A 13,616-nucleotide genomic window follows, 5' to 3' on the forward strand; every position below is an offset into this window, starting at 1 on the left:
AACATGCGTTAGAAATCTGGACTCTCTTGGATCAAATGAAACCGGAGGTCTGTTTTATGACTGAAACCTGGTTCCATGAACAGTCCGCCCCAGATATAGCCATTGCCTTTCCTTCGCATTACAAGATAGTAAGGCTGGATAGAGTAGGCGGGAGAGGAGGGGGCTTAGCCATCGCGACAACAGGTTCTTTAGAAACCATTATTACAGATGCTCTGTTTCTAGATAAAGCTGAAATACTACTTTTCAAATTAATGTTGCAATCTTTTAGGATATGGACAGGAGCCCTAGTGTATAGGCCGCCCGGTCATAAAGCAAAGTTTGTGAACCAATTAGTTGAATCGATTGCCCCTTGTGTGATGGGAGCCAATAATTTCATTCTTATCGGCGATTTTAATTATCATGCTGAGCTGTCTCATGCCCCCGACACCGACCAGTTGGTGACATCTCTCCAGACCGTGGGTCTGGAGCAAGTGGTAGTGGGACCTACCCACCAGGCTGGCCACACCCTCGACCTTCTGTACACTAACTGTACCAGGATCATTATGGACCAACCGGCACAGTTGTTATGGACAGACCATTACTTAATACAGTTCAGTCTTCCTGCCAAGGAGCCGAGAATAAGACCAGCTAACGAAAGCGTTATGACTAGACCTTGGCACAAAGTCACATCTGTCTCCTTTGCTAACTTTAAAGTTGTAGCCGCACCGAATACTAACGACATTGAGGGAGCGATCACTGACTTTGAACAGGTGATTACAACTACTTTGGATAAAATAGGGCTGTTTTCTAGAGTGAAGAGGAAGCATAAACCGTCGCCTTGGTTTAGTGCAGATCTCAAAACTCAAAATGTAGCTAATAGGAAGGCTGAGCGCCTCTGGAGACAAACGGAAACTGCCAAAAACCTAGTCAGGTACAGAGTCACCGTACATATTTAAATAACATCAAAGAGGCTAAGAAGAGGTATTTACTGGGGAGGATTAATAACGCTGCTAACCGGAGCAAAAAAGAAAGAAGGGAGCGCAGAGCCAGTGTGATCAGTGGACTCGGCAGGCATTAACCCCCCTACCCTACCGGCAAAACTGCAGTACGAACAAAAGCGAAACCAACGGCGACAGGTGGAGAACATTTTGAGAGGGGCGGGGAGACACCATCGGTACAGAAGCACTGTGGGCAGCTGGAGCAGCATCACGCCTCACATAAAACATTAGTCAAAGGGAGTCCTCAGCAGGCGTATTAGCCGGTTAAGAGAGAATCAAGCAGTGCAATATAAAAGAACAACAACAGGGGCATGGCCTGGACGGCAGCCAAGAGCCGTAATAACCACCCAAGTGTGGCTCTAGTACGCAGAGCAAGAGAGGATCAATAAAGTCAACCTTAGTGAAGAGACTAAGCCTAAAGGCACACACACGTCAAGCGAGGTCAGTGTTAACCCCCCCCCCACACCTAGAGCATAACGCCGCACAGCAACGAAACAGAAAACAGAAAAGAGCGGCCATCTTAGTGCCGAAGGCGGGGCGAAAGAAGAGGATGTCACATCACGAACCAGAGGCAGTGGGTGACAGAGAAACAAAGAAGAAAGTTGGGTAACAAGGTAAAAGGAGAAAGCAGCTCCAAGGGAAAAGCCGCTGTAGTACCTTGCGCGAGACCATATAAGAGACAGGTCACTACCGACCACAAGCCAACCACCTTCCTGCCACCAACAAAGGGAAACAAAACAATACCCTACAAGCACAGGTGCACCAAAAAGCCAAATAGAGGCAAGCAAAGCTCAAGCGAGCACAACATCAACCAGCACCACAACGGTAAACAAGTAGATCGACCGCTGCAGCCGATACTAACACAAGCGCTGTCGAGTCACAACAAACACCACACTCGACCACACCAACAAAGAAGTACAACCACGACAGACTACACGAACCAAAGAGACCAAGTACACAAAAGGAGAAACGAACCAGGGGTCCCAGAGCAAATAAGGAGTACCAAGCAAGAAAGACTGAAGCCAAATGCCAGTACAATACCACACAAACAGAGTGACAACGGGCCACAAGTGCGAGCCTGCACCAAAGAGCAGCAACAAGAGATTCGAACTCCAACAAACAAAGAGAGGGCTAATAAAAATGTCCGGCAACAAAGGGAAACTATCTCAGCAGCCGGAAAAAAACAAGCCTGAAGGGCATTTAGTCTCCCATTAAGCAAAAGTCAGACATCAACAGCACATTTTATAAACTTGCTGAAGTCCATGGCTTGGCCAAAACTACGAAAAAAACACGGATGCAATCCAACTCGAACTAGCTGCAGTCAGAGCAGACATCCACACAGCAGGCTATCAGCAGCAGTCAAACAGAGTCAGCGACATGGAGGACAGGTCACAGCTCACAGGCAAGGCGATCAGCACCATTACGAAGGTAACCACAGAGCTCTGAAAAAAAGATGCAGAGTTCGAAGATCGCAGCAGGAAAGGAAATATAAGAATTCTAGGGGTGCCAGAAGGAGAGGAGGGAAAAGCTGACTCGTGTGTGTCACTTGTACAGAACCTCCTACAAAACTGACGAACCTCAAATTCGAGAACCCCTTTGAACTGTACAACGCTTACAGAGTCCCGGCCTTCAGACAAAGCAACAGATCGGGCCCAAGACCGATAATATGCAAACCACTCTGCTCGCACCAAACTGACACCATCTTTGGGGTAGCAAGGAAAAACCCTAATCTACTATGGAACGGTCATAAAATCATCCTCACGCAGGACTACTCGAAGAGCACAGTGGACATAAGGAAAGGATTTCTAGCCCAGCAGGATTTGCTAAGGAAAGAAAACATCACCTTTTCCTTCGCCGGCCCAACCAGATTCAGAATAAACAACAAAGGAACTACGCAGACCTTTGAAGATCCAGCGGAACTGTCAAGATAAGTAAGGGGCCCAGTCCTGCAGGAAATGGAGACAGCAACTCCGTCAAGCAAAAGATGTGCCTCACCCGACCTTACGACAGACTAGACAAGACCCACAAGGGGCAACATCTCAGGTCATGCCCGAGGTCAGCGATCATACAGCCCACAGAGAAACAAACAGAAAGAACTTCACAACACCTCTAGAATACTAAGAAGAACGATATCTACCTCATGTACATAACAAGGCTGCTAAGCAATCACAACAAAACTACCTGTTATGCAGGGGTTTTGTTATGCAGGGGTTTTGTATAGCGTACGGCTACTCAGAAGAGTGTCCCGACGCTTTAGATTGCGCACTAATCTCATAACACAACAGGGAAAATAAGAGACAGAAATAAGAGAAACCTAAAAGGGGCCGAAACTAAGAGGGAAAGAATGCGGTCAACAGTCTGGAAACGGCACGCCAAAGACCAAGAGACTTGGGATCATAGAAGATAAGACTAACTTGATCAACCATAAGACTGCCTATATCCTTTAATCTTAATGCAATACAAGGGACACTGCGCAGACATGCGCAATAGATAAAGCTGCCCATTAATGCCGTAACGCTTAGAATAAGCAAACTATAATGGCGCAACAGATTATTCCGGGGGTGTAGCGGGGCGGGAGGGACCTTGCTGTCGCACGTCTACAGTACAACGCGTTAGGTTTGGGGGGAGTGAGGGGGGGGGAGGGAGAGGAGTGGTCATCTTGTTTGTCATGTCTCTCACGTTTGTCCTGTCTGGTTGGTTCGTCCCGAATGTCTCTTCCAAGTCTTCGTCTATGTCCACACCAAACGAGCAGACAGACCGGCCAAGTCAAAGCCGCCTCCACAACCGGCCACCCAGGCTCACGCAGATAGACTACACAAGCACAAATGCTGCAGACACCAAACCCATGTAGAACCTATGATGAGGCCGAGAGCCAGCCCCACGCAAAGTAAGCAATGGCACTGAATAACAATGCTGCACTGTATGCGGACCTAAAAATTGTCTCCCTCAACGTGAAGGGTCTAAATCACCCGATTAAGAGAAAGTACTAAAGTCAAAGTCATAGTCTTCTAAAGCGCAACATATCACCTTTACGGCTCAGGGCGCTTGCAGACAGCGAGGGTCATCAGGTCGCTATTAGTTGGGAAATAGCAGGGATGTGGAATTCCTATAGCCCGACGCCCAGGACATATTGTTTGGGGTGAGGGCAACAAGTTTTAATGTGCATTTTGTCCTTGGGACAAGCAGGCCCTACCCCCTGAAGCGCAAACCCTTTGGCTGCCAGTTTGCAGTACCACATTAAGGATCAGGGAAGGGCACTGCCTGCAGTTAAGTTAATATTTGTGTGCATATGTTAATACTTTTCAAACTTGTATTTATGGTTCATTAATTGAGGGCCTTTATTATTAGGCTGAGCGCTCTCAGTAAATGTAAGTTCTGACTGCACTACTGACAGTGGTTCCAGTATAAAAATGTGCACACGGTTTCAAAGTTTAGCAATATGAGGCTATGCATAATGCTCCCAGAATGCTCCGATTAGATGCAAATATTTGCAGAAGCTTGTAAGCAAGATAAATGATTCTTTGCTTTCAATATAAAATGTTCCTAAAAAATGAAGTAGGAAAAAACTATTCTTTGCTAAACTAATGTAAAATTTAAAACGTGTTGATGCTTGCTAGTATTTCCCCAAAATATTCATATTAGAAAATCAGGGTAACCAGTTTCAATAAGATTTTGGGAAACAAAAATAAACAAGCATTGGCAAAGCCAAAGGTCTGAAATGGTAGTCAGCTTTTTAGTTTTGGCAATGCGTGACTTGTTTTGGCATGGTTTTTGTAAAACCTTATTTGATGTGAGAGCTACCGGACCCTCAACAATATAACAAACATAGGCAAAAGCAAAAATTGTTTTTGGTCTCAAAATAGCACACACTTCCACATTAGTTACTGGCACTGAACATAACTACTTTGTGTGCCGATATGCTCCTTCTGAGAGAGCAGAATGCTGTCACTCACCGTGAAGCCAGCCGAAACAGAGAGAATTTTAATAAACACAAAAGGTCCTGGTTAACGCCAGACCAAATTAGGGGCCCAATTATTAAAGAAAGTCTCAAAAGTGCACCCTTGGTATATTTCCTTGCATTAAGGGCAGCTATATGGCTTTCGTGAATTCACAAGAATTTACAGCAGTAGGGCAAGAAATAGTACTCCTAGAAAATATCTGAACTGCATTTTAGCAGGAGCAAATATGCATGTGTAGATTTGCTCATGCGAACACCTGAGTGTTTGCAAGTTTATTTTCCCTCCAACTATTTTTTTCCCAACTCTGGAAGAAGGTTTACATCTGACATTGTCAGGAGTAAATTTCCAACATCGGAAAAGAATGGAGAAGAGTTGTTGAAAACCCTTAAAACATGCAAGTTAGTAGGTTTTCACAGACTCAAAAGGACATTCCAACCCTGGAACTATTGTTTACCACTACCTTCAGTCCCAGTGTGTAGATCTGCGGAAACGTAGCAACATAAAGGGATTGCTAGTATTCAAACACTACTATGGTATGAGCGCTGGCATAATCAGATAGGCTATATCAGAGCTTTTATATATAGAGATTGCTGCCATAATTCGTCGCCACACATCATGGCACCAAAGGGACAAGAAGATTATGTTACAGGACAAGTAGATTTATGAAGCAACCTGCCCCATGGACAAGTAGATATTTTTCTAAATTCCACACCCCTGAAATAGCCAGATTTTTAGTTCCTTACGAAAGGACATATGATCTGAAATGGAAGAGATATGTGAGGGAAGCTTGTTCCAGAGATGGGGGGCGAGATGAGAAAAAGACCGTCCACCCTGTCTCGTGGTGCGCACTCTCAATTGTGTTAATAGAAATTTAGAACTAGATCTCAAAGTTCTGGTAGGTTGGTATTTACGCAGTTTATTGTGTAGGTACCCTGGGCCAGAGTGGTAGAGGCTCTTATGTATGAGGCAAAAAGTCTTATATTTGCCTCTCAGCCTAATTGGTAGCCAGTGTAGGGATTTAAAATTAGCACAGGAGGATGATCTCCTGGGTAGGTCCAGAATCAGTCTGGCAGCAGTGTTTTGAAGAGTTTGTAACTTGGCATAGAGATTGTTATTTATAGAAGCCAATAGTGCATTACCATAATCTACCCGACTCATAATTAGGCCCTGGATCAATGGTTTGCGAGAATCGATTGGTAGCCACTTGAAAATCCTATGCAGATTACGTAATATTCCATAACAAGTGCCCACAACCCGGTTCACATGAGCTTTCATCGACAGTTTATTGTCGATGGTGATCCCCAAATTGCAAATAGTTGATTTAGGTGGTGGGCAGAGGCCCAGTGATTGGGGCCACCAGTCCCTGGACCAGTGATCTTCAGCTCTGCCAAACAGAATTATCTCCATTTTGCTCTTTTTCAGTTGCAATTTATTTAGACCCATCCAGTTATCAATGTGGGTCATACATTTCTGGAACCTGATGATAGTGTCCGAGGGGTCAGGGCCAAAAGTTATCAGCAGTTGGGTATCATCGGCATATGATACCGTTTCAAAGCCATACAGTTTAATTATTTTGGCCAAAGGAGTCACATACAAATTAAAGAGTATGGGACTCGGAATGGAGCCCTGAGGTACTCCAAAACATACTGATCTGCTGCATGCTGCTATAGGACCAATGTGAACCGAGGTAGATCGATCTTTTAAATAGTTCTTAAACCAGTCCAAGGCCTTCCCCTGGACCCCCATCTCTCAGAGCCGTTGTAACAAGATGCCATGGGAGATGGTGTCAAAAGCGGCCGATAGATCCAACAGCACCAAAATGGCTGATTCCTTCTTATCAAGGGCAAGCCTGATGTTATCGATCATTTCAACTAATGCCGTTTCAGCGCTGTGCACAGCGCGAAACCCAGATTGAGAGGGATCTAACAAACTCTGCCCTTCAAGATTGCAGGTTAGTTGTCTACTAAGGCTTCAAGAACTTTCCCAAAGTATGGCAACAACGAAATAGGACGATAATTAGCTAGTTCACTAGCATCTGATGTAGGCTTCTTCAAAATAGGCCTGACAAGGGCTTTCTTCCACCTGACAGGAACGATAGCTTGATTCAGAGAAAGATTGAAAATCTCAGTAAGCCTTGGTATCAGAGAGGGAGCCAGGATCTTTATCATTCGTGGGGGGAACGGATCTGTAGGGGATCCGGATTTGATTTTGACAATAGCCTCCGCGACCTGCTCCCTAGTTACTGGTTGGAATTCAGTCAACAGGGCGGTTTGTAGATCACATCTGGTGGTTAGCTGCAGATCGGTCCCATCCTCCGGCGGGAAGGGTCAATATATAACCCTTATCTTAACGTCGAAAAAGGAGGATAATTTGTCAGCCCACTCCTGCGAAAGAGGCACAGAGGATTGTATGGTTTCAGGGGTGGTGAACTCTTTCATAATTTTGTAGAGTGCTTTGCCTACAGTGCTTCTGTACCGATGTATCACCCCGCCCCTCTCAAAATGTTCTCCACCTGTCGCCATTGGTTTCGATTTTGTTCGTGCTGCAGTTCGCCCGGTAGGGGGGTTAATGCCTGCAGAGTCCGCTGATCACGCTGGCTCTGCGCTCCCTTCTTTCTTTTTTGCTCCGGTTGGCTGCTGGATTATGGGAAAAGCTAGTTCTTTATCGTTCCCCTTGTTCTGAGTCTCATCTCACCCTGCCTTTCACAAGATGGCGGCCTCCAGTCGGGTTTATAGTTTGTTTCGCACGCGACCTCAACGGTGGGGCACTGGTGATCTTTGGTGGGCAATCGGTTAGGGCGAGGGAGGGCAAGATAGCATGCTGGGTTGTTTTCGTCTTTACTCGCCGCTGCGCTAAGGTGTCTTATACAGCAGGCACCATTTTGCCAGCTCAGTTCCTCCGTTCTCGTTTTTTGGAAGTACGCTTTTCGGGATCTTCCGGCCTTTCTTGGTTGCCTTTGGTTTTACCTTTCGGTGCCCTGTGTTTTCAGATTTCTGCAACAATGGTTCTGTCTTCATTGTAGGAAAGACGTATCGCTTTTTATCTCATTTGCATCCCAGGGTGCAGCGGAGCTCTGGACTAAGGCAACTCTCCACATTGCCGTCCAAGCCACGCCCAAAAAATAAACATTTGCAACAACAAATTCATCTGATAACAGCTGCAGAAACAGTAGGGCTGGGTGATCTTGTTTAAAGCCTCTTCTTTTGTACAATGAAACTATGAAGGATCTCCTGGGTTCCGTATAATATTCACAGAATATAATAAAATGCAAGGTATTCTGCGGAGAATTGTTATTGCAACCTAAGGGGCCCATGGATTTAAAATCCTACCAACTACATGGTGAAGCAAAAATCAGATGCAACATATTGAATCTGAATCAAGTCAAAAGACATCTCTATCCCTGTTGCACTTCAGTGTTAGATAGGGCTCCATCTCCAGAGTGGTAGTTGTCAAAACATAAGTTTGGACTGTTTGTTATGTTTACTCGGTCTTTTCCAACAATATAATCACCTGTTCCCTAAATCTCTCTTTAACCCATCTGAAGTCTCCTCTGCGAATGCCTTCTGGGTTAAAAAACAGATCCTTCCTCCCCAGGTTAACAAAGGAGTTCTTTACGTACCACAGCCAGGGTATTTTTAAAGCATGAACGAGTGACAAAAAATCCCCCCTAACTAAACAGTTTAGACTGGGCTCCTCCCGTGACCATATCCTAAATCCAACTCTGCAGTGGGCGCAAGGCTATCTGGTCACTTAGATACATAACCCCTAACTCCTCATGCACACAATAGGTTGATCTGCTATGTGGAACACAGAGTACACGCCAACGTAATTGGTTTTCCTTTATCTGGATCTAGTTTACTGGAAGTAAGCCCCAAATATCCCTCCCATAATGTCCCTCCCACACAGTACTTTTGATATACACTTAGCCTCACAGATTTTAACTAAGGCTTTAAGGGGTCCACTGCCCAGCCTAGAGGTGATGCTAAAAGCATCTCTTACAGACAACCCAAGCTCCTGCTTCTTAGCCTTAACCAGGGGTTTCCAGCTTACTTTTGACTCCAAACATTCCCGCCAAATGGGAAAATCTGCGACCTGTGCTACAGTATGCTGATTCAAGGTAAAAGTCTTGGTTCTAGTTGACTTGGTTACCACCACCATAACATAAGACTTAAGAGAGGTTGACAGACCGGTCTAAACCTCTCACAAAGCAATCAAAGTGATCCAACAAGGTTTTCAGGCCACTCCCACCATCAACACCGCATCATCCGCATAAAGTAATACTGGCAATACACGTAAACCAATAGATGGACAATCTGCTTTAGCAGCAACTAAAGTCTTTTCCAACCCATTTATGTATAAGTAAACAAAACAAAAGTGAGAATACACCACTGTTGCACCCTACGGCTCGTTTTAAGACTATCCGTACATGCAGAGTTGTTTGAGAATCTTACTGTGGCAATGGTTTCAGCGTGGACATCACATAGAAAGGAAACTATGTTAGGGTCCAAATCTAAACTGATAAGGATCTTCCACAATTTGCCACGATTAACCCGAAAGAACGTGGCCGAAATGTCCGTTAAGGCCAGGTGTATTGTTTCAGAACAGGCAATAGCATATTTGCTAATCACCATTTAAATATTTAGACACTGATCTATGGTAGATTTACCAGGCCGAAAGCCATATTGGGATTCAGAATTAATATTAGCATCAGCCCAAAAACACCCGTCCCAGGACCTAAACAACCGAGTCCAAAAGTGTTATTGGCCTAGAACACTCATGGTTGTTCCCCTTTTTAAATATTGGCTTGATCACTGATAACCAAGAGAGAGGTGGGCCTTCCCTTAGGGGTGCATTTAAAAATCAGGGGCAATAAGGGTGCCCAGAGATCCAAAAATAAAACAAGTAAATCTGGCCATATGTCTTCGGAACCCAGGGCCTTCTGTCTAGTGAAACTCTTAAGGCCCTCTATGGCTTCTTCCAAAGTAAAAAAAAAAAAGGCTTAATTTATCCTGCTCTAATAGATCCAACTCAATGGTGACAATCCGGTCAGTACAGTTATAAATATCCTTAAAGCGAGTCACCCAATCCTGGGCAGGAATATGACGACATAGGCTAGGGGCATTCTCCTAGGTAAACAAGGCTGGTTGATTATGAGCCATTAAGTGGATTAATTTTTTATCAAATTGGCTAGTACCAACTTCTCCCATGCCTTTTCCCTTGATATCCCTTTCCTCTTCTTTAATTTCTCCTTATAAGTACGACGGCAAGAGACAACCTGTGCCCTATCCGTTGGTATTATTTTATTTAAGCACACTTTTTAGACTGTGCAAAGCCTTTAAGCAACTAGAATCAAACCATTTTGGGGCAGGGAGGGATGGTTTTGTTCTTGAAAAATACAAAAAGGTAAGATACCTGGAATGTTGCCGAAGGCCGCTAAAAGCATATGGTTAGGGGTAGAGAAATCTTAGCAAGTTCCTAATTCACTGGCACAGCACCAGAGTAGTTTGTTTACAAAATGTTCAGGTTCCACCATTGCTCATCTTAGTTGTGTACCATGGCTCTGTATCTGAGGAACTATACAGGCCCTTAAAGCGCGCCTTAAAGATGTACTTTCCCCCCTCAATGTTAAAATTAATGGATTATGGTTGCTAAAAGATTGACAAGAGATACTAAAATTAACAATCACAGGAAGTAACAAGGCTGGCACAAAAATATAATCAATAATGGAAGGGCAACCCCTCCCTATACAAGTTGGGAAGCAACTCCGTGTGAGACTCCGTCTGCTTATGCATTGTAAAAGCAATGTTAAAATCATGTAACATCCTCATTAACTCAGTCCCCAATTTGCTGTGTTCCAGGTGTAGTTCAAGGTACTGTCATAGTATTATTCGGCAATCGACATTACAAATCGGCAAAGGGACTCACTTCCATAAATGTCACTTCTTTCGCAATGGTTCAAAAATGCAAGATGATCCCCCTCCCCTCGTACCTTTAAGAACTAATAAAATTGGCAAAGAAAGGAGAGCCCATTTACCATAAGCACAGTCCTTGAGACAATGGTGCCCTTCATGTCTTCACAGCAGAATTCACTTTTAATATTTTTCTGCACAGATGAGACTATGAAAATGGCATCTGTTGCCAAAATTAAGCTGATTCTTCCAATGCATGCAAACGCAGCACGCCCTTTGCTTTTATCACCAGTGAAAATTTGAGGGAAAGCCGTTGGGACGTTTAGATTTAGTATTCTACTGTTTATACTGATCTCAACTGTTTAATCATGGACACCATTTTAAGCGATAAGACAACCAAGGGGGTCCTGTTCAAAGCAGTGAATCATGAGCTTTCCGCTTTCCTCCTGAGATGAAAACATTATTTTGGTTTGCTGCTCCCGAAATGTTGGTTTTAAGACTATATAGTAACGCCCACTAAATTAAAATGAAAGAAAACCCTGCTCTTCGTTGACTGAGGAGAAATTATCATGTCATAACAGCTCGCACACTGCTCCCCAAAAAGACTACGAGTCGATTCACAAAACCATTTATGAAGATGGAATATACATAAGTATACTCATTTAGGTAATCTTACATGCCTATGTGAATTGGCCCCAAAAAGTCCAACTCCATATTAAGGTGCAAAGAGGATACAGTCCTTTCAATTTCTAATTGTATATGAATATTTCCTGAAAACATGACAGTTTTTGAAGCTTTGGGGCCAATTCACACAGCATGGAAGAGTAAGCAAAAGAGAACAGAAGTACTATTTTACATACTCCAAAATGTCTTTTTGAGGAGACCCAGAGTTTTCTTTGGCTTGTAAAAACGTCATGCTCCTACGTCCGGTTTATGATGCGTACCCTAATCAATGCGGAGGATACGGTTAAACATGACTTTTAAACTTAAAGTCAAGTACCTTTATTGAGGAGACGCCTTAATCTTTTGAAAGTCTGACTGAGGCCTGTGAAGCGCCCTAATTCGAACGAAGTAAGCCCACAATACCACATAAAGTAACCAAAGATTGATACATAAAGTACGAACGAATCTCACATATGGATGCTACTTTTGAGATAAGAAAATCCCTTACACCTCTCTGGACCCCCATACAGAGGAGATGCCATTCGATATCCCTTCAACTACTTGTGCAAAGTAAGTCTTTCACACTGGCTGCCATGGGATCAAAGCTGAGCATTCTAAAATGCGTTACCATTAAGCAGGATGTTGGCAACAGGGTAGGGTCAGGTGGAATGGTGGCACATTCCCGCAATGGCAATGAACCAGTAATGCACATGACCTGGTGGGGTCACTAGTGACCTATACAGTTACATCATGTTTGACACCGTTTGTCTGGATAATGCGTGGGGGAGGGGGCTTCTATTGTTTGCTTGTAGTTGATGGGGTTAGTTATTGGAGGTCATATTGGTGGAAAGCAGTACTGTCCGTTGTGATGTTACAGAAAATGCAATGTTTGTTATAATTTGAAACTGCCAATTAAAAGATTCATATAAAAAAATGGCCCTGGTGTCCTTTGACATATAACGTTTATGAACGAATGGGCTTATTTACAAGCCCCTTGCGCCGCTGGTGCGTCACTTTTAATATGGGAACATCGGACGTACCGGCGGTGCAAAGGGCTTGTAAATAATCCTTCAAGTGCTATGTTAATGCAACGAAAGAAATTTACAACAAGTCAATAATGCAGATCACTCGTCAGTAGGGCAAGAAAAATAAAGCCAAAATAAAACGGTCAGTGAAAGATGCGCTTTACAAACAATATACAATAAACTCTTCTCTCCTCTGTCTCTCCTTTATCAACTAACAGACTCACATATCCACCGCTCTTATAGCAAATTTAGATTTCCTTATACTAATCCACTTTGGGTTCCGGATTACTGCGCTACTCGACAAAAACACTTCGTCAGGGATAGTAAACGCTATATACAACAATTACAATATGAATGTGAGGAAAACGAAATAAAAACAAGACTCAGGAAAACAGGCGCCTAAAAACTGTAACGAAAAATCATAAACCTCCTTTCTCATCATGCACCTCACTCCACACCAGGGACCACCTTTCCCTGCCCGATTTTCATCTTTCCGCCCCTATTTCTTTCCCACTCCCAGATCCACAATGCGTCATGCTCCCCCAGCCCTACTTGCTGTAGCCTCGACTCCAATGCTCACCCATCCCCCGGCACCTCTCGAATCCGCAGGCCTCGCGTCCTCAACTGCTCATTCAGGCCGCGCTGCTCGCCGGGGTCTTCTTGGTTGCGCCGCTCCTTAGCCTTAGCCCGTCGAACTGCCCATTCCTCCCTTTTCCGATCCCCGGGCCGGGCCCGAGCCCCCGCAGTCTGCCGCCGGGACATGGCACTTCCGACCCGCTTCACATGACCTATAGGAGGCCTCGCCCTTTAGCACGTGATCAGCACGCGCCCTCGACAACGTCATACACCGCTGCAGCTCTGAATCGTGCGTGATAGAACTATTTCGCATGATGTGGGCGAAACAAAGTGTCCCTAAGGAATCCATTTTATAGTCAGGCATAATAGCCTTTCGGTCCGTGGTGTAGCTCATTATGCCTGGTCCGATTATGGTCACATGACAGACCCATTATTCACTTATGCGTGAACTACAATATTTTTGATTTTTGCTGTCTGTTTACCGTTATTTTGTTGTTTGGTGTACAT

General features: G+C 44.3%; 1 protein-coding gene across 1 annotated transcript in view; it reads right to left on the reverse strand.

Moving 5' to 3' along the window:
- OTUD3 (OTU deubiquitinase 3) overlaps positions 1–13,392 on the reverse strand; it is a 50,413-nt gene extending 37,021 nt beyond the window's left edge. Inside the window, exon 1 of the mRNA XM_078642486.1 lies at positions 13,114–13,392. Coding sequence (XP_078498612.1) covers positions 13,114–13,295 — 182 coding nt within the window. The 5' untranslated portion in view covers positions 13,296–13,392. The remainder of the gene's footprint in view (positions 1–13,113) is intronic.
- Between the last annotated feature and the right edge of the window lie 224 nt (positions 13,393–13,616).

This window comes from Lissotriton helveticus, chromosome 5_1 (genome assembly GCF_964261635.1).
Source record: "Lissotriton helveticus chromosome 5_1, aLisHel1.1, whole genome shotgun sequence".
NCBI lineage: Eukaryota > Metazoa > Chordata > Amphibia > Caudata > Salamandridae > Lissotriton > Lissotriton helveticus.